The sequence below is a fragment of the Macrobrachium nipponense genome, chromosome 25 (genome assembly GCF_015104395.2).
Source record: "Macrobrachium nipponense isolate FS-2020 chromosome 25, ASM1510439v2, whole genome shotgun sequence".
NCBI lineage: Eukaryota > Metazoa > Arthropoda > Malacostraca > Decapoda > Palaemonidae > Macrobrachium > Macrobrachium nipponense.
The window spans coordinates 74831927-74859824 of record NC_087214.1 but is presented as its reverse complement, the minus strand read 5'-3'; the positions used below and the strand labels follow the sequence as shown (position 1 = coordinate 74859824).

General features: G+C 39.5%; 2 protein-coding genes across 2 annotated transcripts in view; both read left to right on the top strand.

The window, feature by feature from the left end:
* Window positions 1-504: 504 nt before the first annotated feature.
* On the top strand, window positions 505-6783 carry LOC135199549 (chitin deacetylase 7-like). Its single transcript, XM_064227707.1, has 8 exons — window positions 505-644; window positions 1929-2218; window positions 2416-2530; window positions 3068-3177; window positions 3688-3745; window positions 3973-4097; window positions 4856-5038; window positions 5982-6783. Exons 1-8 carry the CDS (start codon window positions 564-566, stop codon window positions 6247-6249), a joined length of 1230 nt encoding a protein of 409 aa, XP_064083777.1. The 5' UTR covers window positions 505-563; the 3' UTR covers window positions 6250-6783.
* A 2928-nt stretch (window positions 6784-9711) lies between these two features.
* Window positions 9712-27898, top strand: part of LOC135199548 (titin-like) — a 19326-nt gene continuing 1139 nt past the window's right edge. Inside the window, exons 1-2 of the mRNA XM_064227706.1 lie at window positions 9712-10043; window positions 19906-27898. The exon at window positions 19906-27898 is cut by the window's right edge and continues 1139 nt beyond it. Coding sequence (XP_064083776.1) covers window positions 19909-27021 — 7113 coding nt within the window. The 5' untranslated portion in view covers window positions 9712-10043; window positions 19906-19908 and the 3' untranslated portion in view covers window positions 27022-27898. The remainder of the gene's footprint in view (window positions 10044-19905) is intronic.

The window sequence follows — 27898 nt, the reverse complement described above, 5'->3', positions numbered from 1 at the left end:
ACATAGTAGCCAAAATCTTACCAACAAATAAACAGACCTCTGTCATCCACAAACCACAAGGTAAACTGACCTCTGTCATTTACAAACAAGGCAAACAGACCTCTGTCATTGACAAACAAGGTAAACTGACCTCTGTCATTCACAAACAACAAGGTAAAAAGACCTGTATCATTCATAAAAAAGGTAAACAGAGAGCCACAGAGAGAGAGAGAGAGAGAGAGAGAGCAAGCACGTCTAACCCTGATACAACTATAACTTATAATTATGTAATCATGTCAGTAGTACTAATCCGTCCTTCCATTAAAATGAAAAATAATTAAATTACAATGAAATCAATCTTTCTCTCCCCAAATTACGTCATGTAAACTCCTAATCTCTTTGATGAATGAGTCGCGTCAGACGATAATTTAAAAAACAAATAAGTAGGATTTATCTTAATTTCTGTTCTTGCGAAACGGGAAATGCTTCTATGCGTCATCGTTCTCGAATCATATATAAAAGGAGGTTCGTTCCGTCGACAGTCATCAGTTCACCGTCGAACGTCGAAGTGACTAAAGATAAAAATGAAGTCGAATTTGCGGAGCCTTCCTTTTCTTCTTCTTCTTGGAGCCGCGTTGCTGCTGGGATCGGCTTTGGCACAAGAGGTAAAAAAAAAAGTTTATAGTTTTTAACAAATCTAACGGTTTTCCTGTATGTTTAGAAGGTCCTACCTTCGAAAAACAGTCTTCCTGGTTTTTCAGAAAACTATTTTCACTCAAACGAAATTTTATTTTATATATTTCAAATTTATTCAACTGATTTTGCTCCGAAATTAATACCGTGTAGAATATTTCCGTCGTCGTTTCATCGAACCGTTTGCTTTGCTACCAACAATTTTCCTTAGACTTATAAACCTATTCTTTTACCTCTGACAAAAAACTTTCTTATATCTTAATTATTAATTATAAAATGACTTCTTTAAAAGAAAGTTAAATTTTTCGTTTTTCATTTTTCAATCAAGCCGTTTTCCTCGGTTTCAGACACTCCTACCTATTAAGAAAGTTTTTCCTCATTCCTATAAAACTAATCATTTACCTCTGACAAAGATGCTTTCTTATATTTCAATATTAATTCTTTACAAATTAAGTGTTGATAAAAACACAATATGGCGACTTCGTCACTTCATAGACCTATATACAGAATCCTTATCACACCCAGTGCTGCCTTGGTATAGGCTAATACCTGCTATTATTATTATTATTATTATTATTATTATTATTATTATTATTATTCTGATTATTATAAGTATTATTATTATTACGTATTATTATTATTATTAGTATTATCATTGAATGTCAAAATACATTTAATTACTTGAGCCGGAATTATTGCATTTAAACTAATCCTTTCAACCGAAAACCCTCACTCAGACCTAATCAGGTTAACGGCTCTAACCTACTCTCTGCTAGCCACGCGATTTCCTACAAAGAGAATATTTTTTCTTTTTATCGTATTACCGACATTTTTTAAATTTACAAATGTATAACATGATCGTCTCATTATTTTATCATAGATTTTAAAAAAACATTAGTACCTACAATAGCTTTCATTAGTGAATTATAGATGTATAAATCACATTACTTTTAAAGAGTTATATCATTGTTTCTTTCTGGCCAAACTAATTTGTTTTCAAAATGTAGAGTTGGTAACATGATGTTCAACATTCATCATCAGAAACAAATAATAAAATTTAAAAATCGGGATGAAAATACAAATACAATTTTAAAAGTTGTTTAAAACTTAATTAATTCTAATTTTTGGAAGTTAAATTTATTTTCTATTTTTGGGGGGAGGATTACCAACGTTCCCTAGAACTTCTAGCCTAAACATGGCGTACACCACATAGGCCTACCAACCTAAAACCCACCCCATGTCCCTCTCAACCGCAGGAATGCATCCAGGAGGGGAACTGCAAGCGCCCGGACTGCGTCTGTGCAAGCACAAGCAACCCCATCGCCCCGCTGCCGCTGGAATTCGCGCCACAGTTCGTCGTCGTCACCGTCAACGACGCCATCACGGTGACCAACTTCAGGTTCTACAAGGAGCTCGTCTCGACTTTCAGGAATCCTAACGGCTGCAGGATGTCCATGACGGCGTTCCTGACCCATCTCAACACCGACTACACTCTGGCCAACGAGCTCTGGCGACTCGGCAGCGAGATCGGCGTTCGCTCTGTCACGTGAGTCGTCGAGCGATTCGGATACTACGTTCTACAGATCTAGCTAATTTAGATCTACGTCGTTGCAAACGACGACGATTACGCTTCATACAAAACTAGCGAAAATGCGACCCTCTGATATTTGTTAAGAATGTGCCCCATTACATTAGATCTACGTAAAGAATACTTAAGCAAACAATATCTGTATATACTTACAGGAGTTCTCCCGTGCCCTACTGGAAACAAGCCAACTACAGCGAGTGGTACAGCGAGTTCAGCGAGGCCAAGAAGATGATCCATAACTTCGCTCGCATTCCTGAGGAGGAAATAGTCGTAAGTGGAGTTGCTGTAAAGTATAAAGTGGCTGAACTCTGCCACTCGCTAAAATAATCACAACTTGTTAATTTTTTTTTGAGTCCATATGAGAACAAGCTCATAAGATTACTGTAGTACAGTATTAGTTGTGGAAGATGGAGGAAGGATGGGACAACCACTTTTGTTTTGTATTATAGGCCTAATGTTAAACACAATATCAGTTTAGGGAAAGTGGATTAAACATAGAACCAAACCCACGCAAATATGATAGTCAAAGTGAATCACATGAGTATAGATTTTAGTACGACACACTAACATTCATGCTAGTATATATAACAACTGGGTCTTACAATTTCACACTGTTGCAGAAAATGCTGACATGACAACTACGACAGTTAATGTTGAACACAACTACCCAGTCACAAATCCAACACTGTTATGTAAAAAATAATTTAATTCCAGATTACAGACAATACTATACATAAACTTCCCTCTACTGTATTTTCAAATCCTTGAACAGACTTTCATTTGCTATAAATCTGAAACCTCCTCCAGGGGACACGTGCCCTCCACATGGAAGTAGGAGGTGACGAGATGTACCGCGCCCTCAGAGATGCGGGTTACAAGTACGACTCTTCTTGGACAGCTCTGGACTACACAAACTGGTAAGCCAGCGTATAAAGGGGTCACCCTTGGAATTTTTCTTTATTACCTCATTAATAAACAATACTAATAATAAAGCCAGTGCACACCAAAGTATTCGCTGCATCAACAATTAAAGAAAACTGTGAGATGAAAAAAAAATTGAATTTTATGGAGGCCCATGCCTGGGAGCAAGATAGATAAAGTAACTGTTTTTCTAGAGAGACAATTAAACGTAAGTTCTCATTAACACAAACTGTGACTTTTGTCACTTGATTACTGCTTTACAAGGGTGGATCGAGTTTTTACCCTCAAGTCACTTTTGAGATGAGATTGGGAGCCTGGATCCCTTCTTACAAGCTATGACCCACCAACGCTAATCAACTGCAGTTAATTAACTACCGAGTACTTGATTCCCAGTTTTGGTTAACATAACCACAAAGGATTTCTCAATAAAAACAGGCCTAAACTTATAGGCTCGCCAGAACCAACACACACCATTCTAAAGTTTGAATGAATTTATATTCCTCCAGGTACGAGAATGCTAAAGGTGCCCTCTATCCTTACACTCTTGATTTCCAATCCCCACAGGTATGTAAATTTTCAATCTTTTGCAAATACATTACATACTCCATGACAAATAGATATTCATGTGCGAACATTTTACCAATTGTATTTTGTCACCTTTGAAGTAGGCAGTCCCCCCGCCGTGAACAGAACCCCCGGTAGAAGGGGGACTGACCGCCTGTGCTTCATAACACATGATATTTACAATCGTACTATAAAATTTACTATGCTGATTCTGTTCCTCTGAGCAGGTACCTCACGACTGCCCCGTGGGAAGATGCCCACAAAACACCTACAATGGCTTGTTTGTGACCCCTGTCCTCAATTTGAAATCCATCTCTGGGGACCCCTGCAACATGGTGGATGCCTGCCAGAGGTAAGTTACACCCCTCTGGACCTCAGTATGAAAAGTTGCGCCCCATTCTCTTTACCTCTTCGCTTATGCGCGGCAAGTCACACCCCTCTAAGTGAAAAGTCTGCTAGGTTAACCTTCACATAAGTTGTGGAGTTACAAATCCCCTCACTTAAGCTTTGTTTCATTACTATTATGTTAAGCTTGGTCACCTATGCCTACCCTAGTTACAGCCCAATATATGACCCCTCCACCCTCGTCTGGGTGGAAATAGCAGAGTGGAGTAGGGACTGAAAAATATCAAAACAAAGTAAAGCGGAACATTGTGAGACCGACCAGTTTTGCAGCTGTGATGTCAATGTCTCTACTTGCATTAATTTATGACTCATATTTTTTTAGTTTCTTGCGAATACATTCATATGATATTTCTGTAAAGTAACAAAAAATATCCATGTATAGTTTAGATCTAAAGTACATTTATATGACAGGAACCAAGCATTTGCCCGACTTCTACGTTACCTCATTCGCTACAGCATATTTTGCGATGCTGTTACGTTCATATTTAGTGTTATTTGGTCAACATCAACAAGTTAGGTGTTTACCTTATTTCATCTACTCATACAACCGAGCACCTTTGAAATAATAAAATAAATAAAATAATGCACTTCTACAAAAAGGTTACTTAACATGATTATGTTGAGATGGCAAAGAGCGCAAATGATACAAAATACTTGTGGAAATTATAAGAATTCTCAATGTTTTTCCTTCATTTTGCAAATCAGCTCTTACAACGAGACGGACTGTCCGGAGCAGAAATGTGAGGACCGAGTCTTCCAATTCCTCAAAGAAAACTTCGAGTATAATTACCACGGCAACCGAGCACCCTTTGGCCTACACACTCTGCCAGCGTGGTTTGAGTCAGACAAAAATGTCAAGTCCACTGCGCACTGGAAAGGATACAAGAGGTAATGAGAAAATTGACTATACTCTGTTTTTTTCCATCTCTCCACCCACCTGTGGTGGTCGCGCATGGTATCACTGCGTCCCGGGCTTTAAATAGTTACACTGTGTTTAAGTTTTAGGTAAATAAAGGATATCTGGGTGTACATTTGCAATTGAAAAGTGTTTTAATAATTTACTGTAAGCGAATTACACCGTTAATATTCGAAATAGGATATTGTTATAATTGTTGAATGCCAGTTGAATGTATTTATCTAAAGCCTAGGACGCAGTGTTACCATATGCAAACACCACAGGCGGATGGACAGATGAAAAAAAAAAAAAACAGAGTATAGGTGTTCGAAGTGGAGCCGAAACGGACAAATGAATTGTTTGAAAGCTGCATAAATTCACATATCCTCTACATGAGTTATTATCAAAGTTAAAAATGTATATTCTAACCATTTTCTTCAATTGCACTGTTACTCAGCAACAATTTGCATTAAAAAAAGACAAACTTTAATCTCAATACATTCATTACAAAATTCTGACTCGGTTATAAGAACTAGCGCTAGACTGCATTTGCAATATGACAGCATTCAGTCATGTTTCCCAGATCAGTACAAGTTTCCAATTACCCTTCAACCTTCTCATTGCCAGCTTCGTCTTCCCATCTTCATCCCTATTCTTGGTCTCGCCATTTTGAATGAGTCTCTTCCATCTACCTCTGTCCTGTGTCATCTCCTCCAGCACCCTCTTCTCCCTCATATCATCTCTAATGCAATCTCTCTACCTTGTCCTAGGTTCTTCCTCTCCTTCGTGTCCCATCCACCTCCACGTCCATCACTTCTCTTGCCATGTGTTCCTCTTCTCTTCTCATCATCAGGTGGCCACACCATCTTAACCTTGCCTCTTGCACTTTCTTTGATGCTTCAATGCCTTCTCACTGCTAACTCGTCTCACAAACAGGTTCCTGCAGTATGTTCAAGATCTGGATGATGTCTGGATCGTGTCTCAGAACAAGGTTGTGGAGTACATGAAGAACCCAGTACCCGTAGGAGACATTGCACAACTCGAAGCCTTCCAGTGCCCAACAATTGACCCAGACACCAACTGCCCAGCCCCTATGGGATGTGAATATGACAGTTATCCAGGCTCTGGCAAAATAACCATACGAATTTGCTCCAGGCCGTGCCCTACCACTTATCCATGGCTGGGAAATCCAACTGGCATCTAGGGGTCCAGAATTTTCCATACCACAACCATGGAATTAGAACATCAAAACTTGTTTCAAGATATTTGTCTCAGAGCAGTCCACAAGCATTGAAATACTGTACGTAATTCTTTTGTACAAAACCATGCAGTCTAAATTACTTACCATACAGCCATAATACCCTCAGAACATAGAGTGCAGTACTTGTTAATAAGTTAAAATTTAAAATGCAATTTTATACAACTCATCGTTCAAGGCTCATCTAATTAAGGTAATTTAATGTAAACTCCACATCATTATATTAGTCCCAAACATCACATTTTGGATGAAAGCTACTAAAATCACGCGTCTACTACACTGCAGCTATTACGAGATATCCAAAGGAAATATCAGTGGGTGGTATTAATCACATGCATTGCTTTTAATATCATAAGGTTAACATAATGACAGTACCCACATAATACTCGAACTGGTCATGTATGATTATTTAGAATTTCACCTCCAAATTTTGTAAGCAGAATAGTCAACGAAATCTTATAAATATATGTGATAAAATTATTCCCTATGTTACTGAATACCTACGAACAACGTATGTAGTAGAGTCACATCAACCGTACATCTGATGTGTAGGCCAGTCAATTACGACGCTCCTGATTGGCTGTAGATAAGCCAATCACAGGGCTGGAAACTCTCAGTCTCTCTCGAGAGTTCACATAGGCAGGATGTATGTGCCATCTCTCCTGAGGGATACTTTTGAAAGCCTTATCTGAGAGGTGGCTTATCAACAGCCAATCAGGAGCGTCGTAAGGGACTGGCCTACACATCAGATGCATGGGTGATGTGAATCTACTATAGTAAATATTAAGATGAAAATGCTGTAGCAAGATGGAATGAACTCGTTGAAAAGAGCAGCCTTAATATACCAGAAGTGCAAATACATAATAATATCGTGCTTTATAACAGGCAAAGGGTACAATACATCCTAGGTAGTGATTGCTGCCTTATTTTCCTCGAAGACTTGTCCTATGAAGGTAGACAGCTTACTGATGTTAAGGCTTCACTTACAGGAATGAGTGTGTTTGCTCTTGTCATCAACAGATTCACTTTCCTTTGAACTCGTAAGATCAAGGATCCAGTAGACTCATCATAACATCATCATATAATCCATGGAATGACAAATAATTTTGCTTTGAAGATGACCAATATACTTCACTTGCGAATAATATGATGCTTCTGATTATTGTGGACTGAACATGAAAGCATTTTATGAGATAAAAACTGATTTTTATATCACAGCACAGTTGAAAGGATGCTCATCTTACAAACTGATTCTGATGATCAATTCTAGAGGCTAACAGTGAATCTCCGTCCCTTACATAATCTATTACTGTCTACTGCCACAACATTTTTTTTATTTCTTGAAGTGCAAAAATTAGATGAAAGAAAAGTTAAGTTGGATAGTTCTGTGGAGAGAGAGACCTAAAAACGACTGGACGCAACTTCCTTTTTTTCGAGATATTTCTTCAATTGTTTCTGAATTGGCTCCGGGGTTTCATTCCCATCCTTCTGTGTTCCCTCAGGAACTTACAATGCCCTCTTGACCTTTGTATTCAGGGCTTACGATTCCCTTTTTCCAACTTGTTTTTGGGCTCCGAGGCAAGTAGGGGCATCATCATCAACAATAATAATAATAATAATAATAATAATAATAATAATAATAATAATAATAATAATAATAATAATAGCACGAGTCTTGAAATGGAGAAACACAACGCCCCAGTTAAGCATATGTCCATATATTTAAAAAGAGAAATCTGTACAGACTTTCTTCAAATCTGTCTTTAAATCTATGTATAGAGACATGGATGTGGATTTGTTCCTTCTATAATAATAATAATAATAATAATAATAATAATAATAATAATAATAATAATAATAATAATAATAATAATAATAATAATAAGGAGAAGAACGTATCACTCATTGATGTCGCAATACCATGGGACACCAGAGATGAAGAGAAAGAAAGGGAGAATTATGATAAGTATCAAGACCTGAAAACAGAAATAAGAAGGGTATAGAATTTGCCAGTGGAAATTGTACCCATAACCATAGGTACACTAGGCACGATCCCAAGATCCCTGAAAAGGAATCTAGAAAAACTAGAGGCTGAAGTAGCTCCAGGACTCATGCAGAAGAGTGTGATCCTAGAAACGGCACACATAGTAAGATAAGTGATGGACTACTAATGAGGCAGGATGCAATCCGGAACCCCACACTATAAATACCACCCAGTCGAATTGGAGGACTGAGATAGAGCAAAAAAAAAATAATGATAACAATAATAATAATAGCATACCTGATCGACTCTACTGCTACGATACCGTTCAGTTGAAAATACCCCTTTTCTGTACTTCTAAATGGAAGTATTTCAAACCGAGCGGTTTCTAATAATAATAATAATAATAATAATAATATACTTAGGAAGCATACTTTATTAAAAGTAATGGCTACTTCAGCAGCGTTACACTTCTAGAGATTCTTCTCTATTTTACGAATAGCGGTAAGTGTAACGCTGCTGAAGTAGCCATTACTTTTAATAAATGATGATAATAATAATAATAATAATAATAATAATAATAAGGGTGACACAGTAGGATTTAAATGACGTCACAGTTGTTTGCGTTATTGCCAACCCAAACGAAAATCTCTCTGACAAAAAACAAAAAGTCCAAACAACGCCAAACACACGACGGCAATAAATTCACACCTTTATTTGAAACCCCCCCCCCCCACACAAAAAAAGTGGAAACACTAAGCAATAAACAAAAAGACTAAAATACATTCAAGAGGAACTAACATTGAAAGAGACACAAAAAAAGAAAAAGCAAAAAAGGAGGAAGACAGACAGAGAGGAACTATACAGGAAGAACAGCAGAGCGGACAATAACGTCGGGTGCTAAGTAGGACAAGATTACATCGTCACTGCATTTCCCCCGACGCGAGATCATTAGAAAAAAAAAAAACACGGACGACGGTACCGTCGCCCCTGGGGCGTCAGTAGGAGCGACTGGACGGGTCCGTCGAAGTGGAGCGACCGATTCGTCGCGTCTTGGTTTATAGGTCCGACAGACAGGGGGCACTCGGTCGCGTCCAGACGACATAGGGTCCGACAGAAGGGGCGCTGCTCCCATCTGCAGGCCGCTCGCGTCGAGACGATTATCCTCCGATATTATTTATATTTTTCGGACCGAGGTGGGTGAGGCATAGACGTGAGGATGGTAGAGGAGGAGGAGGAGGAGGAGGAGGCAGAGGAGGCAGAGTTGCCCCTCGGGCGTGAGGACGAGAAAATCCGTCACGCAGCTCTCGTCTTACAACCAGTCTTGCGACGGAGTCTGACTTCCGTTTCATAACGATAGGCAAGAGGAAGGCGAGCGGCGCCGCCCCCCACCCCCGCGCCATGATTTATATAAACCCTTTCCGCCGACCCCCAAGAACTCTTTCGCGAGATACGGGCGTCCCCTCCTGATCTGACCTCCTCCGAAACGGACGCCGTTCGTCCCAACATCCTGTGTGTGACTCAGACCTCCTCCCTCCCCCGCCCTGTGCAAAACATCCAAGCGCCCTTAGGATACTTTCCTCCGGCCCCTGCGAGAAGGATTTTTTTTTTTTTTTTTTTTGGTTTTTCAACTTAGTTCCAGCAGGACTCTAAAGGGATCCTTTGGCGAGGACGGCCGAAGGATTCTTACGCGCGCCAAACAGGATTTCTCTTAGCTGGTGTTTTCAAGGAAGGACAAGTGGATTCCTCAAGCGTCGAGGTACCGACAGTGTTTTGTTTCCGCTTAGCTTTTGTTTTCTGTCTTCCTCATTTCCTTGTACACATATACTTACAAAAACACGCACACACACTCACACACACTATATATATATATATATATATATATATATATATATATATATATATATATATATATACAGCAGTCTCTGAAATATGGTATTTTCTCTCTATATTTTGGCGTTTTTATGGCTCCTATATATTATTATATTATTATATATATATATATATATATAAAATAATAATAATAATAAAAGGAGCCCATAAAAACGCCAAAATAGAGAGAAAATACCATATTTCAGAGACTGCTGTCTCCCTCTTCAGGTAGATGAATGAGAAAAGCTACAGAGAAAGTGGTATTTATACCAAGAGATCCATCCACAGGTAAGCCAATATAGGTCACTCCCGCTGATAATCCTTCTTTAACTCTCACTGGGAGTGACTTAAATTGGTTTACCCGTGGACAGATCTCTTGGTATAAATACCACCTTTTCTGTAAATTTTTTCATTCATCTACCTGAAGAGGGAGACAGCAGTCTCTGAAATATAGTATTTTCTCTCTATATTTTGGCGTTTTTATGGGCTCCTTTTATTAGATAGAAATCTGTTGTAACAAAACTTTTTACCAGTCAATAATAATATGCATATATATATGCATATATTATAATAGTTAATATATATATATATATAGATATATATATTATAATATATATAGTATGTATAAATAGTATGTATATATTGTATATATATATATCTATATATATATATATATATATATTATAGATATATAATAGTATGTATAGATATAAATATGATTGTAACTATATATATATATATATAATATATATGTATGAGATTGTATGTATGTTGTATGTATGTAGTATGTATGTATGTATGTATGTATGTATGTATGTATATATATACTTGAAAAGTGCTCGCACACCTAACACTCTGTTTCTTGTCTCCTTTGCTACTGTGAACTTTATTCTTACTCAAGTATAATTGTGTACCAATTGATATCAGTAACTATAATGCTTGTATCTACATCTGTATTAAATCCACTTCCATTTCTTAACACCAAAATAGCTATACACGGAGAAACGAGTTGATGGACTGTAGGTGGCAAAATATTTTTTTAAAATTTCAGTTTCATTTCTTGTGCTCGTAGGGGTCGATTTTCAGCTTAGTAGCCTTTTCTTGCACAATAATGAGCGTGTGACTCGCCACACTCGAAAGTTACTTACTCTGTCAAAAATGTCTTTTCTGTGCAGTGTTTTTTAAATTTTCCTACCTGGAAACTGACTTTTTCGGTGGTACTGAAATGTGAAAACTCAGGTCACACTTATCACGTCCACGTCCGCGACTTTCCCTCCAAAATGTCTCCTATTATCTCCCTTCCAATCATCTCGGTCTTGACTCTTGGGCTTTCTCTGACGTCTCGGTGACTTTGGCTGGCCCCACCCCCCAACCCCCTTCGAACCTCACGACCCTACGTAGGAAGACTGGGTGACCTCCCGAGCGCTGAAGGGAGACCCGAACTCGTCTCCTCTGGCATCAGCTTTCACGGCGCTAGCGATTTGGTCAACGGAGGCAAACGAAAAATAATCGCTTCTAAAATAGCATCGATTGACGTTCTGCAGTGACCATTTGAATATGTTTGTCGCTGTGTATATTCTTACATACAATTTTATGTGTACACATACACACATGATATATAATACATATATATATATATATATATATATATATATATAATATATATATATATATATCATATATATATACATATATACATATATATATATATATATATATATATATATATATATATATATATATATATATATATACACACACACACACATATATGCATATCACCCTCTGAAGGTGGCTGAAGCCATCAGCAGTTAGTCTTGCATAACTTAACCCACTGCAGTTGACTAATAAGTCAGTACATCATTCATTCCATAGGTCAAAAGAGGCTCCATCGAGCACCACCGCTCATGGTGTGGCCCAATGGGTTTCACGCAGAACGTTGTGTCTTTTACGAAGAAGACCGTTAATTCCTCACTTGGTCCCTCTCTCTTATCCGAGCTCTCGGCTAAGATGAGGTGGTACATACTTACTGTTGAATCATCATAAAATATATACATAAAAAAAATAAGAGGTAGCTCTGAAAGTTTTAGTCTGAGGGACGAGGATATCGTGAGCTTTGCAGATGTTAGAAAGACGGGTGATAGTGGCGAGAAGCTCAAAATGATGATGAAAACAGGCGGCAGTAAATGTTGATAACTACCACGCTTGGCAGACTGAAGCTGAAGGTACTGATGATGAAAGTATATGAATGGTTTAGAAATATTACAGTACATGGGTGCGTCGTGCGCTCTTGAGTGAGGAAAAACCTGCCTTCTTGGAAAAGGTAAGCTTATATGAAGCCAAGAGGTTAAATCTTAAAGCTCCTGTTCATGTTAGCTTGGTATCTCAAGAATGGATGAACGGAACTAGATGGAAATTGGAAAATGTTCTTCAAGGTGACCTTCTCCATACATATTTTTTTTTTTAGTCATCTGTACTTAATTGTTATTCTAATCTTACTCTCTCATTTGCACACACAAACACACACACACCCCAGTCCGTAGCTATTTGTCAGTATATATTCGTACTATAACGGGGGGTTATGTCCGTCGGTCCGTCTGTCATTCAATCACAGCCAAACGGCTGGTCCGATGGGCATGGAACTTGACAGGGTTATAGTGGGGACCCCCAGAATGGTTCATTATGATTTTTTATCCTAACTGGCTCCCCCCCCCCAAACAAACGGCCCCCGCCCCTATTTTGCTAGTATATTTAAACCACGTTAATGTCATAACTTCTGACATATATAAAACCAAAATTTAACTACCAAAACTAACCTACTTTGTGAATACTATGCTATATAATTTAGAAGCATATTTATAAACAATAAACTTTGAACCTAGATTGTGACCAGTTGCTTGTTAACTAATTTTGTTAAAATTGGCCTATATACACGCAAAATCTAAGCTAAGTTTGCAAGTAACTGACTATATAAATAAATTCTAATGCAGTCTGTAACTCCTGACTTACTCTCGACTCTATTGAGTTGCTCTTTGTCTTCCCTAAAATGTTAACCTTGAACTTAACTAATGGCACAAACCCTTGAAATTTAAGGAATTTTCAAATTAGTACCATGTATAACAAAAATACAATTAACCTATTTTGCAATTGCTGCCCTGCATTCCCAAATTTTAACCTAGTCTATACATAGCACCTCCGTTACGCAAATTTTAACCTCGTCTGTCAATGCTGGCTGGGTTAAAATGTTCATATTTTAACCTGATTCGTAGATACTGGTCTTGCGACTAGTGGCGCCCAACCATAGGTTTGATGTACAGGGTGTCTATAAAGTCCCAGTACCATTACAAGCTATAAATACTTGTAATGGTACTGGGACTTTATGGACACCTTGTATTTGTGGCTGGAGGCTTGTATAGCTACTCAAATTTTGAACTATTTTTATTTTAGATAATGGTCATTATAACATAATATTAACATACAAAATAGTCTGTATAACCAAATTCTAACCAAGTTCTTCTTAAAGTACTGGACTGAGTAGTGCCATGATATTTAACCTAAGCCTAACGGCCTGTAAACCTCAATTTGAACATAGTTTGCCACTAACGTCTCTTCAAAACAAATTCTAACATAGTTTAAGTACTGTACAGCAATTATTGCTGTTGCTTTTATTTATAATACACGGCATTAATCTTTTACCTCCCACGACAAAGGTAAAAGGATTTTCTGTATTCTACAGAATCTTTTTTTTTTTTTCTTAAACCTCCGCACATCTAAAAATAATTGTTTATGACCTCCCACGTAGATTCTGAGATAAAAAATGGCTCCAATTTTAGGGTTCTCCATATTTTCCAGCGACTATAACATTCCTTATTATTCATATTACGTCAATATGTGAAGCATGTCTTCTGAGTAACTCGTCAAATATGGTAGTGAATGAACTGCACGAGCTTCGGAACCTCTTTGGATTTAAGATACTATAACTCTGCGGTGAATATAACCGCACAATTTCACGCTGGTTGAATCTTGTCAAAAGATAAATGGCAATTCTTTTGAATTGTTAACTATTTTTAAACACCTTCCAATAAAAAAAACAAGCTAATGAAAAGTAAACAAATAAAATACGATTCAAATATAAGAATATGAATAAGAAAACGGGGAACAAAATGAGCGAGAAAAAGAGAATGAGACTATAAATTATGTAGCCATTTTACTGTAAGACTAATTTCCCACTGAGTAATAATAATAATAATAATAATAATAATAATAATAATAATAATAATAATAATAATAATCTCCCTTGTTCTTAGGAATGGTATACGATTTGTAATATGAGCTTGTAAGAATATTATGGTGGCGTCATATCGCTGCATTATGAAAGGAAACCGGATTGTCCTCAAGAGAGAGCAGAGAGAGAGAGGAGAGAGAGAGAGAGAGAGAGAGAGAGAGAGAGAGAGAGAGGAGAGATAGGGGGGTGGAGGAATGGTATTCCAGTTGCTTCTTAATAACAGCCTAATGCCAGTATTATTACAATTATAGTGATAGCAATTATTGTAAACATCATTATCATCATGCGATCAAATACGACGTGAACTCTCTCTTTCTCTCTCTCTCTCTCTCTCTACCATTCTCGTACGCTATGCAAGCGATCTATACCTCAGCAGCTGACACTTCTTTCCTCCATTTTGCTTTCAATGGACAACGCCCTTTGCTTCCATAGCTTTGGTGTCAATAGACCACTCGCTTCGCCATCAAATCCTGTTGCAAAGATACTATAGTAGATTCACATCAACCGTGCATCTGATGTCTAGGCCCGTCCCTTATGACGCTCCCGATTGGCTGTTGATAAGCCAATCACAGGGCTGGAAACTCTCCTCAGTCTCTCTCGAAAGTTCATATAGGCAGAATGTATGTTCCACCTCTCCTGAGAGATACTTTTGAAAGATGTATCGCTCAGGAGAGATGGAGCATACATACTGCCTATGTGAACTCGAGAGACAGACTGAGAGTTTCCAGCCCTGTGATTGGCTTATCAACAGCCAATCGGGAGCGTCGTAAGGGACGGGCCTAGACATCAGATGCACGGTTGATGTGAATCTACTATAGCTGTGTCTTCCCTAATTATTGCCTTATCTTCCTGGCTTCAGTGTACATTTTTAACTTCTCCTCAATTATCAAGCCCTACAAGTTTTCACTATTTCCTACAGTTTTTCATCACTATCTAAAGTCAACATCTACTATCAGACACTCCGCGTTCCATTCAGGAACTATTTCTTGGGAGTCATTATCTTTATGGTATTTAGCGTTTTTTTTATGTTTGTTACAGTCATTCCCAATGGGCTGGTACTAAACACGCCGCATAGGTGGATACATACCCGGTTTTCTGATCCCAAAACTTAGAATCTAAATCTCAAATCCTTTCATCTGACTTTTTGCATCACTCCTCTCATATCGATACTGGAAAACCTTGGAGACATGACACATCTTTGTCTCAGACCCACTTTGACACTAAACCAGTCACTCATAGGTCCACCACAATCAAGAACAGACTTGACTTTTATCATAAAATTTTTAACTCTCCACAACCTTTGGCACAGCACATTTTTAGAATTGCTGACAGGGCATATGTACCTCATAACATCACTAATTTCCATATGTATACTTGTGCACTGTAAAGTATTTTCTCCTTGCTATTAAATATCTTAAAACACTATTTCATTGAGAACACATGATCCATGCACCCTCTTCCTTGTGTATGTCCACACAGGGCTTCAAGTACTAATCCTTCTGACACCTTTTTGAAATAAAACTCCTGCTCTTCAATACTTTTCCTGATATTCTTGATAATGTTTTGCCTTCAATTCTAAGCCACTCTATAAAGAAGAAACACCTTCCACAGATTGGTAAGCCAATTAAGCTGATATATATATATATATATATATATATATATATATATATATATATATATATATATATATATATATATATATAGGCAGTCCCCGGGTTACAATGGGGTTTCTGTTCTTGAGACGCATCATAAGCCAAAAATCATTGTAAGCCGGAGCATTGTAAAAAATTGTAAGAAAACCTTACTTTTAATGCTTTGGGTGCATTGAAAACTATGTAAACTGCATTCTTATTGCATTTTTCATCAAAAAAAAACTTCAAATATTGATTATTTTGCACTTTTGGTGCCATATTTCATCTGCCAGATGAGCGTTGTAAGCGTCGTAACCCTGGAAATAATGTCTGATGAATATAATTGAGAAGCACCTTAACCTCGGAACGTCGTAGCCCAAACCCGTCGTAACCCGGGGACTGCCTTATATTTCATTATTTGTATTGTTCTGTTTCCCTGAGGGAAAATGTTTGGGAGAGGCAGTAGGACTGGGGGGGCGGGGTGGCAGTAAGGGTGGAACAGTAGTACGCCCACCCCTACACCCTCTATCAATCTCAGGCCTGGAATATTAAAAAAGAAAAGAAGAAAAAAAGGTAACAGGTGATGATATATCTTGCAACAAATTCAGGGGAACAGGTAAGAGCTGTAATGATTAGAGACTATATGCCTTGCAACCACCTCAGTAAATGAGATATTTTTGTTCTATTTAGTTATTTTTATGAAAAAAAGATGGAAAAGCAGAAGAGACTTCAGTGCAAAAAGTCTGTCTGAATTCATGTCTGTGTACTTTCTGTTAAGTCCTACCCGAATTCGTTTGAGTCTGAAGAACATCCAGTGTGTCTGAATAAATGCTGTCTAAATATTTGTTTGGCAATTCGTTCTTGTTCCCGTCCAGTTTTTGTTAGAGGTAATATTCATTTTCTATGCATTGCAATTCCTGTTCTGTCTGATATTCTCTATTAAATTCCAGCCACGTATTGCCTGTTCAGTGATTCTCTTTCCCATCTAGGAATGAACACCATATTCTTTGGAAGCTTCAATTCCAAGTCAATGGCCACCTTGGCCTACTGAATAATAATAAATAATAATAATAATAATAATAATAATAATAATAATAATAATAATAATAATAATAATAATAATAATAATAATAATAATAATAAAGGGGAAAAAAGGGAAAAAATGGATAAGTATCAAGACCTGAAAATAGAAATAAGAAGGATATGGGATAGGCCAGTGGAAATTGTACCCATAATCATAGGAGCACTAGGCACGATCCCAAGATCCCTGAAAAGGAATCTGGAAAAACTAGAGGCTGAAGTAGCTCCAGGACTCACGCAGAAGAGTGTGATCTTAGAAACGGCGCACATAGTAAGAAAAGTGATGGACTCCTAAGGAGGCAGGATGCAACCCGGAACCCCACACTATAATACCACCCAGTCGAATTGGAAGACTGTGATAGAAAAAAAAAATAATAATAATAATAATGATAATGCTGAAGAAACATCTATTTCTTGTTAATTAAAACGTTTCTATCTAGTTTTGTTTCCATAAATTCCCGAGTTTTGTTCGCAGCCTGTGCACCACCCGCTGTCTGAATTCAACTAAGTCTAGTATGCGCCTAATGATTAACCAAGACTCGGCAAAAAAGTGAATAAAAAATGTTGAATTCACTTCATTCATCTGAAATCAAACACAGTCTAGTCTGTGCTTGAACACTAACCGAAATCTGGCAAACAATAAACAATTAAATCTGAATTTATTTATTTAACCCTATTCCTCCCATCAGACAAAAATAAAAACACTAAAGAACGTGTTTAAATTTCTTTTCATTCCAAAGAGATAATATAGGTCTAATCACAAAGCAATATTTGGCAAACAATACATGAATAAATTTGAGTTTATTTCACCCAATTCCCCCTCTTTAGCTTGTCCTCTCATCTAAATCGAAATCATTCTAGTATGTGCCTTGCCCCTTGTTAACCAACATCTGGCAAATAATGAATATCACCATCATTATTACGTATTATTATTATTATCATTATTGGAACAAGCCCACCAACACAGGGGCCACCGACTTGAAATTCAAGCTTCCAAAGAATTCTGTGCAAATCATTTAAACCAATTCCCAGCAGACAAACACTCACAAAATACAAATTTCTACTTCCCCTTTTTTCCGCATACAAAATTTCAGAAAAGGAAAAATTCAGTTTACATTTTTTCTCTCTCTCTATCTGTGTCTCGGGACAGAGAGGCGCCTGAGGGAACCGGTTTCCTCTGGGCTAAAGACATATCGCATGTTGGCGGGAGTCGAGTCTACCGAGGAAGAAGAAGGCTTTTTGTGAGCCATGTTCGCCGTGCATGACGCTTGTCAAGAGAAGACCGGTTCGAAATGACGAGAGCTTTTGCTTGTCTCGTGTTTCTCTCTCTCTCTCTCTCTATACCTCTACCTCTCTCATTCTACACAAATAACCACACAGAAATATATAGAAGTAATCAACACACAGCTGTGGAGCAGGAATAAATTTCTGACTTACATTGGGATCAAAACAGGTCTTGCAATTGGTAGCAGCCTTGCCTTTCAACTAGAAAGACCTGGGTTCGAGCCTGATGTGAGTCAGAGATTTACAAACACATATATATGCATATATAAATAACGGATGGTGAGTCTACTGATGTTAACCTTTAGGTTTCCGGAGCTTTTTTTTTTTTTCATAAGGTTGCTAGTTCAATACCCTTCTTCTTCTTGGCTGCAACCCACCATAACTGACAACGTATCTATCATGAACATAAAGACTTGATTCAAAACAACCTTTAAGAAAATAAGCTGCATTTTCAACAGTTTTTAGTCACTGAGGTGAGTTCAACCTTATTTTTAACCTCCCGTAGAGGGCTAGTGCCGTCAATGGACCTCACGTGGTGCCCCGTAGGCATTACTGAAGGTTCTTTGCAGTGTTCCTTCGGCCTCTACCTGCAACCCCTTTCGTTCTTTTCACTGTACATCCTTTCATATTCTCTTTCTTTCATCTTACTTTCCACCCTCTTCTAACAACTGATTCGTGGTGAAACTGCTATAGGTTTTCCTCCTGTTACACTTTCAAACCTTTTACCGTCAATTTCAGTTTCAGCACTGCATAACTTCATGGGTCCCAGTGCTTGGCCTTTGGCCTAAATTCTATATTCAATTCTTATTCTTAACAAACTTCCTAGTTATCTCTGGAAATTAAAAACTTTACTTGTGTATAATTCCCAATTATTTTAGAATAGAGATTTGACTACACTTTCTTACTTGAAGTAAACAAAACTAATTTTACATTCGTCCATGTTATTAAAAGAACATAAACTTTACCCTGACAATCTACTTAACTATTTGAAAGGTATCAAGTCTTGTATATTCTTACATTTTTATAATTGTTTAAATAAACACATTTAACTTACAAATATATCCAGGTTATTTTGAAAGAACATTCAGTAATTCCTACTTGAACTCTAATTATTTTTTAAAAATTAGTTTTACCTGATCTCTTGGTCCACTTTATTTTTCAATACTTATTAGATATTTGAAGAAAAGTTAACTCAAGTCTTCTTTACTTTGCAGTTATCTGAATAAAATAACAACTTTGCAGTTTTATACAGTTCTTAAAACTTGATGAGATCAAGATTCTTAATCTAAATTTCATTTACTTTCTTTCAACTGCCATTATTCTTTGGTAAGATCGGAGAGTGTTACAACTTTTACAGATATGAACAAAAGTTTTGAAAACAGATGTCGTGCTTCAACGAACACTAAATGAGATTTCTGACAAAACCTGAATCCAAAACTGATAACCCTTGCTTTTATGTCTCTTTACAGGCTATGGGTGGGAAGGCAAAATGGAGGAAGCTGAAACGGGTGGTAGGACCAGCGCCCCAGGGGTCGCAGGCACCGGCTAAGCAGCACTTCAAGAAGGAGAGGACAAAGACGCGGGACGCGAAGCGTCGGAGAATGGGCGACGGAGGAGAGGAAGAAGACGACGAGGCGGATGCAGCGGCAGATGGCTCCAAGAAGGAGCCCAAGTCACCGAAGGACCCCTCAATCAAATCATCGACCAAGAAGGGACAGGAACCCTCCAAGGGCCGCACTCAAACACCAGCCAAAGCTGCAGCAAAGCCAAGTGATGCAGAAGCACTGACAGAGGATAAGAAGGAACCGGAGGCAGTAGACGCATCAGAAACCAAAGCACCTGATTTGATACAGGAAGCTAATGGTCTTGGAGAGCCGCCAGAAGTCATGGTGACTGATCTCGATAAGGACCTCGATGCACCTCAAGCAGAAGGACTTGAAAAGCCGAAGAGCGAAGAAATGCTGAAGGAGGAGATACGGGAGGCTACAGAGGAGGAAGCTAAAGAAGAAGCCAAAGATGGTGGACCTGTAAAGGAACTTAAGATCAATATTCTTGAAAGTCCCAGTCAAGAAATAGCAAAGGAATTAACACCTACTCAGAAGTCTACTCAGACTGATGCAGTGAATATGAATAATGTAGAGAAACCAGTGAAATTCTTCATCTCGGATGACAGCGACAGCGATACTGCCATATTTGTTGACGCAAACCAAGGAGCTCTAAATGGAGCAAATGGACAGCCCCAAGGAAATGCTGTGATCAGTCCTACAAAAGAGGCAGACATTGCAATCAACGCAGTTATTGATGTTGGTGGTGAATCCACAGTAGAAGTTACTGTTGAAGGACAGGATATTGAGGTCGGAATTGAAGAAGCTAGTGGAACTCAGGTAGATGGAAGTATAGAAGGCACTGCTGTAACACAGCTCATTGATGTAGAACCAAGTGAGTCCCCAAAGACTAGCACAGTACAGAGAGCAAGATTTCTACCATCTTTGGCACAGCCAGTCAAAACAGAAACCCAGAAGATGCATGCAAATTTACGCAGGCATGGCCAGAGCAAATTGGCCTTTGATCCTCTTGCAGAAGGAGATAATGTAAGTCGATCCTCTGCTAGTGATTCAGTAGAAACTGTATCTGCGACCAGATCTTCAGTCAGTGATCTTGCTGACCAAGATAACATCAGCAAGACCTCCACAAGTGAATCAGCTGATCAAGATGGACAACGAAAATGCTCAACAAGTGAATCAGTTGACCTTGATACTACAAGTGTTACTTCTGAATCAATTGAGCATGAAACTGTAAGTAAAGTCTCTGTTACAGAATCAGCTGAGCAAGAAACAATGACAATGTCAGAATCAGCTGATGCTGCAAGTAAGATGTCAACAACCATTGAGTCTGCTGAACGGGGGACTATTAGTAAATCCTCTACCAGAGGATCAATATCGGCATCAGAATCAGCTGAACCAGATGCAACAAGCAGAACTTCTGTCAGTGAATCGGCAGAGGGCCAGAGCAAGACTTCCTACAGTGAGTACGAGGAAGCTGAGGGAGTCACAAGAACATCTGCAAGTGAATCAGGAGAACCAGATAGCACTAGTAGGACATCTGTCAGTGAATCTGCGGAATTTGATGGTACAAGTAGAACTTCAGTGAGTGAATCTGCTGAGGAACAAAGTAAAACTTCTGCAAGTGCAACTGGGACCTCTACCAGCGCCACAGGAGAATATGTAACAAGTAAATCCTCCGTGAGTTATTCTAGTGAATTTGACGCCGAAAGCTTATCTTCAACAGCAGATCTCTTGACTCCTAAAGAAGAAGTATCACTTACTGCTGATGGGAAAGCAGAGCAAGGACTAGATGATTCATCAAAGCTTGATAAGGAATCACCAACTCTAACCTCTGACACTCAAGATAAAATTGGGGAACGTCCTTCCTCCCCTGCTTGGGAGGAGCTAAATTTAGAAGATAACATGCAGCTCACAGAGGAGGGAGTGATTTCTGAGGAGTCTCCTGTAAAAGGCGACAAGAAAGAAACAGAAGCAGATGCGGAGAGTGTGTTTTTCAGTCTCTACCCAGAGTACCAGCCAGGTGAGATAGATGGCAGTCAGGATGCAGCAGCAGATATTACTGAAGGCAATCCAAAAGTCCTATGTTTTCGAGGCCAAACCTCAGAACAAAGTGAAACTCAAGAGGAAATTTACATGGCGGCTGAGAAGAGCGGAATCAAAGAGGGAAGAAACAAAGGCACCGTCTCTGGAAAAATCCATCAGCTTCAACGCAAACTCTCCACACAGAAGAAGCCTGAGAGAGAGGATAAGGAAGTCGCTGAGCCTGAGGGACCTGCGGCACAACAGGGTGGAGCCGACAGCTTCGAGCAACAGGACGCTGCCGAACAAAAATCTGAAGGAAGTCCAAAAGAAGGTGGATCAGAGCCCTCCCCTGACTCCGCCCGAGGGAAATCACTGTCCGATGTTCTTGACAGTACCACTCCCCCTTCCACTACCCCGCCCGCTGATGATGCAAAGAAGGCAGAGCACGCCATCGGCACGAAGGAGGACAACTTGGTATGTATTGCTGGACAGCTCGGAGAAGGAATCGAAAAGCTAGCAGATGCAGCAGAAGCTGTTGTTGAGAACATCGCAGAACTTGTACAATCTGATGTAAAGCCATCTGAACTTATTGCAGAGATAGGGCAGGAAGCAATGGAAGGGGAGAGTAAACTAGAAGGCAATGCAAAGGATCGCAAAACTTTGGTGGGGAAGGCAAGAGATTGGATCAAGGGCGTAACAAGGATGGGTGCCAAAAAGGAGGATACTAATGGCAAATTAAATGACAAGCCAGATGCAAAGAAAACAGAAGCAGATTCTAGAAGTGAAGCAGCTTCTACCGATGAAACCGAGCAAGTGAAAGATGAAAAACAAACACCAGAGCAAGAGGAATCGCCTCCTGTAGCAGCAGAAGTATCTGAAGAAGAGAAGCAAAGTGGTGAAAGCGACAGCACTGCCACAAAAGACAATGGAATATCCCTTGAGGAGCAGGCTGCAGAAACTGAAAGTGCCGAAAACATCTCAAAAACTGACGCCAAAGCTGAACTTATGGAGGATTTGCTAGGAACTGAACAAGAGAAGGGAGAAACGGAACCAACAAAAGAATCTCCAACAGACGAAGGTCAACAGGAACAAGAGAAGCCTGAAGAAACAGAGCCTGAAAGTAAGGAAGAAGGTTTGTTTGATATAGTCGGCCCAGAGGAAGAACTATCTGATACTGTGTTTAAAGACGATACCGTTGATGAAGCCGGAAAAGGTAAAGACTCAGACGACACTGAAGTACCTGATATGAAAACAGAGGAATCAGCAGGCACAGAGGAAGAAAAAATTATCACTCCTGACAAAGTATCCCTGACTGAGGCTCTGGAACCTACGGAGCAGCCAGCTGAAGGCGTTGAGGAAGAAAGTAAGGAGATTACAGAAACTGGAGATGAGAAAGAAGTCATAACAGGAAATGGAAAGCAGGATACTGAGGAAGCTGAAACCAAGGAAACTGAACCCCAATTTGTCTCAGCAGAGGAGGGTAACGAAGTAGAAGGAATTCCGGTCACACAAGAAGTCAAAGCTGAAGCTACCCAAGAAACTGTAGAGAAACGAAGAAAAGGCACCAAAGATGAAAAATCCCGCCGCAAACGACATGATAAGTCGAAATCTAAGTCACCGCATGCAGAAGGAGAGAAAGAAGAAAAGGCTTCCAAAAAAGATAAGGAAGGAAAAAGCGCGAGTAAAAAGCGTCGCCACAGAAAACGAACGAAAAGTCAAGAGGACCCAGCCCAGGCTCCTGAGGAACCAAGGCCAGAAGATGTTCCTCTTCCACCTGATGATTTTGAAGCAGAACCTTCTCCAGAAAGAAAGCCTGACAAGGAAGCAAAGGATCAAAACGGGAAGGAAGGAGATCTGACAGCGAAAGATGAAGCTATAGAAGAAACTCCACCTGCAGAGAAGAAAAAAGTATCTAGTAAGTCAAGAGAAAGAAAACATTCTAAGAAAACTGAAGAGAAGTCAGGAGAGGTGACAGCAACTGAGCATAAACGCCATTCAAGGAGTAAGAGGGAAAAATCTTCTGAATCGAAGCATGAAAAGAAAGATAAGGAAAAATCAGAAAAGGATACGCAGAGGAGCAAAGACGTCTTTGAGTCTCCAAGAGAAAAATTGCAAGGTGAAGGCGAAGTACAGCCTTCAACGTGGAGTCCACGTGTTGATAGGAAAGAGCGAAAAAGTCCAAGAAAAACTAGTGAACGAAAGCGAGAGGGTCACTCTACTGACAAACCCAAAATTCCAAAGGAAAAGAAAGAGGATGTGGAACCACAAACATCTGAGAAAGCTATAGATGAAGTATGCGATGATGAATCAGCTAAAAAATCACCCAAGCCAGTTAAAAAAAAGTCAAAGAAACCACCTGAATTATCACTGACAATAACAGAACCCAGGGATGATACACCAATTCCCTCACCAAAATCACTGTCTCAGGAATTTAAGTTAGATGCAGGTGGAGAGCAAACATCTGAAGGGAAACAAAAGGAAGCACCATCAACAGGAACTCAGCCTCTTCTCCAGACATTAAGTTTTCCTCCAGGGGTATCAAAGCCACTTTCTCCCCTGCCACCTACAAAAGAACTGAAATTCCCACCAGGCATTTCCAAACCTCTGTCTCCCTTACCAACAAAAACTCATGCACCTAAACCTATTCCTGCACCACTGGTTTTAAAACCTGACTCTGAACTTATTGTACCCCCTTCTCCGCTGAAAACCTTAACATTCCCAGAAGGCGTCACAAAGCCTATATCACCCCTTCCTAAAAAGATTCCCCAAGCCATACCAAAGCAAGTATTCTCTTCCTTGGATGCTGAGAAACCATTACCATATCCTGCTAAGCCAGTATCTCCACTGAAAATGCTTCATTTCCCAGAGGGAATACCTAAACCAATTTCTCCATTAACCAAAAAGCCTCAGGAGCCAGCTTTCACAAAGCTTACAGCCACACCAAAGACTTCTCTGCCAGATATTGCTGACAAAGACATTAAGGCTGAACCAGATAAAGTTGATGCCCCAGTTGTAAAAGAGGAGGCTGAAGAAGCACCAGCAGCAACGTCTGTGACAAAGAAGCCTAGGCCCCGCATAACGATACCGAAGCCAGAGGCTGCTTCGTCTCAGGCAGCGCCAGCTTCCCCTGAGCCAAGTAAACCAGCTTCTCCTTTCACTCTGAAATTTCCTGAAGGCATTTCCAAACCTGTGTCACCCGACCCTCAAAAAAGTGAACAACCCATTTTCAAGCTTGCTGAGAAAACTGAAAAATTAAGTCCAGAGGCTGTCCCAGTGCCAGATTCTACTAAAAAGGACCTGCCTATGAAAGAGCCAGCGAAGCCTGTCTCACCACTAAGGATAATTACATTCCCCGAAGGAATAAGCAAACCAATTTCACCAACGCCAGAAAAAGAAACTAAACCATTGTTTAAACCTGTACCAACAAAACCAATACCACCAGCTCTAGTGATTCCCAAAACTGGTGATGAGATCTCTGAACCCAGTGTTTCTCAAGAAGAGAAAAAGGAAGCAGCAGAGACTGCCCCTTCAGTTTCACAAGTTTCCACGCAGAAAACTGAAACGCTCACTGTGCTAACTTTCCCTGAAGGTGTATCAAAACCAGTCTCCCCAATGCCACAAAAAACTAAGTTTTCAAGTGATATTTTCAAATCTGGACAACAAACTTCTCCTACTTCTGACTTGATTAAAACAACCCCTGTAGAAAAACCACCTTCTCCTCCAAAGGAAGCAATTAAACAACCACTAATCCCTAGCGATTTCTTTAAAACTGTACACCCTGGAGAAAAACCACCATCACTGTTGAGGACCAAAACAACATCGCCTGCTAAAGAAATGCTCAAGACTTCAGAGAGCGATACTACAAAAATCACCTCACCAGGCCGCACTTCTCCCCTCAAGTCTTTCAAGTTCCCAGAAGGAGTATCAAAGCCGCTTTCTCCACTGCCACCTAAAACTAAAGTCCCAGAATCTCTGGCACAAGTTCAGAAAGAGCAGACAGATTCATTAATACCAGTACCTTCGTCCCAAGAAAGACACACCGTCTTCACCTTTTCCCACTTTTCAAAGGCAGGTGAAGCCACGAAAGCTGGAATGCCAGCATCACCTACTTTACTAAAGGGTAAACTGTCAGAACCTATTTCACCATCACCCATTAAAATTAAGCACACAGTTGACTTCCCATCTGATGTCTTCCCTTGTACCAAGGCAAGCTCACCTTTGATCAAGTCTGCATCTTCCCCAACAAAAGCTCCCATACCATCTCCAAAGATATGTGCACCCCTGACCCAAGTTACGACCGTAATAAAAGATACTTCCCCATTACCCAAAATTTCCTCCCCCTTAACAAAAACACCTCCCATTCTCCCCAAATCTGAAGAAGTTGCTGTCCCAGAAGAATCACCAATCCCTGGACCTCCTAGTCCAAAGAGTGAAACAAAAGTCCCCAAGTCCATCCTTTCAACAAGACTAAGGATTTCAACAGATCCCACCCCTTCTCCTGAGAGGTCACCAAGAACGCCATCTGAGACTAAATTTTCACAAACACACTTGACGTATTCAGAGGTCTCCAAGAGGTTCACCCCCTCACCTAGATTGCCCGATGAAATCTGCAAGGAAATTACTGCAACGCCACCAATGACACCGCCGCCAGAGCCTGAGCAACCCTCTTCCACAGATTCCACACCAAAAGAAAAGTCCACAAAAATATCATCTGCCATGACTTCCGAGGTTCGATCGGCCGCGCGATACTCACGAGGAGAAGCCAAACTGTCCAAAAGCACTCCTCCGTCATCGGAAGCAAGCTCTGTTACAAAAGACAAAAGTGAATCCACCTCGGAGAGCAAAGCCGACTCAGTGCCAGAAACCTCAACAGTCCGCCGTCTCCATGATCTCCAGAAGACAGAAGAAGATTCTCAGTCTGCAAAAGATGGTGTCCAGTCTCCACGATCTGGGTGTGATTCACCATCCAAAAAGCTGAGAAGGCGAAAGAGACGTTGAATCTCGACAAATTTCCTTTAATCGTCTGTCAAACCAAAAGCAAGTCCTCAAACTATGCAGTTAGATGGAGATAAACGGATTTGAACGTGTTTGCGTATCTCGAATCAATGTACGTGTTATTGTTTGTTAGTTCTTGATTATTAACTCATTTGAAAACTGACAATACCGATCATAGTTCTACATACTCCATATTTAACTATACTTCTCTCCTTGGTACTCGTCAGAACTAGACTAAAATTCAGCTATAATTCAGCTTTGCCCTTGAATAAAGAGTAGTACAGGGGTCTCACGATGCCAAAGTTCTTATCAGTTTGCCTTTGCAATTGTGGTAAGAAATTTCTTGATGAAAGTCAAGTTTGATGCACGAGAGTTTGAGATGCCTCTGGATCTCTGAATCTATAGAAGCTCAGTCATAATTCAATTTTGTTCTCTGAGTTGCCATTCGCGATTTTTATGTTCTTTTCAGTTGTGGTTGCGTTTTAGACTCCACTCTGTGGCAGTTCCCACATTACTAGTAAACATTGTGATTTTTATGTGTTGAATATTTGAGTTTTTTCTGTGCTTTTACATTTATATATATTGTAACTTAGAAAGCAGTTTGGTCTCAAGTGACGTGCAACAAAAACCAAACCTTCTCATAAATACTCAAAAGCATTTTGCTACTTTGCCAAAAAATCTTTAGTAATACCCTAGATGACGGTAAAACTGGTGGCGCACATAAAGAATAAGACGTCATGACTTTCATTTGTTGTCAGAAGTGACTGACAGAAGCTAACATTTGTGAATAGACATATACAAAGACCATAAAATAGAGATGGTGTAGCTTTAAACCTTTTCTCTTCTGAAAAACATGGAGCTTTTTAAAGTATATAAAAAA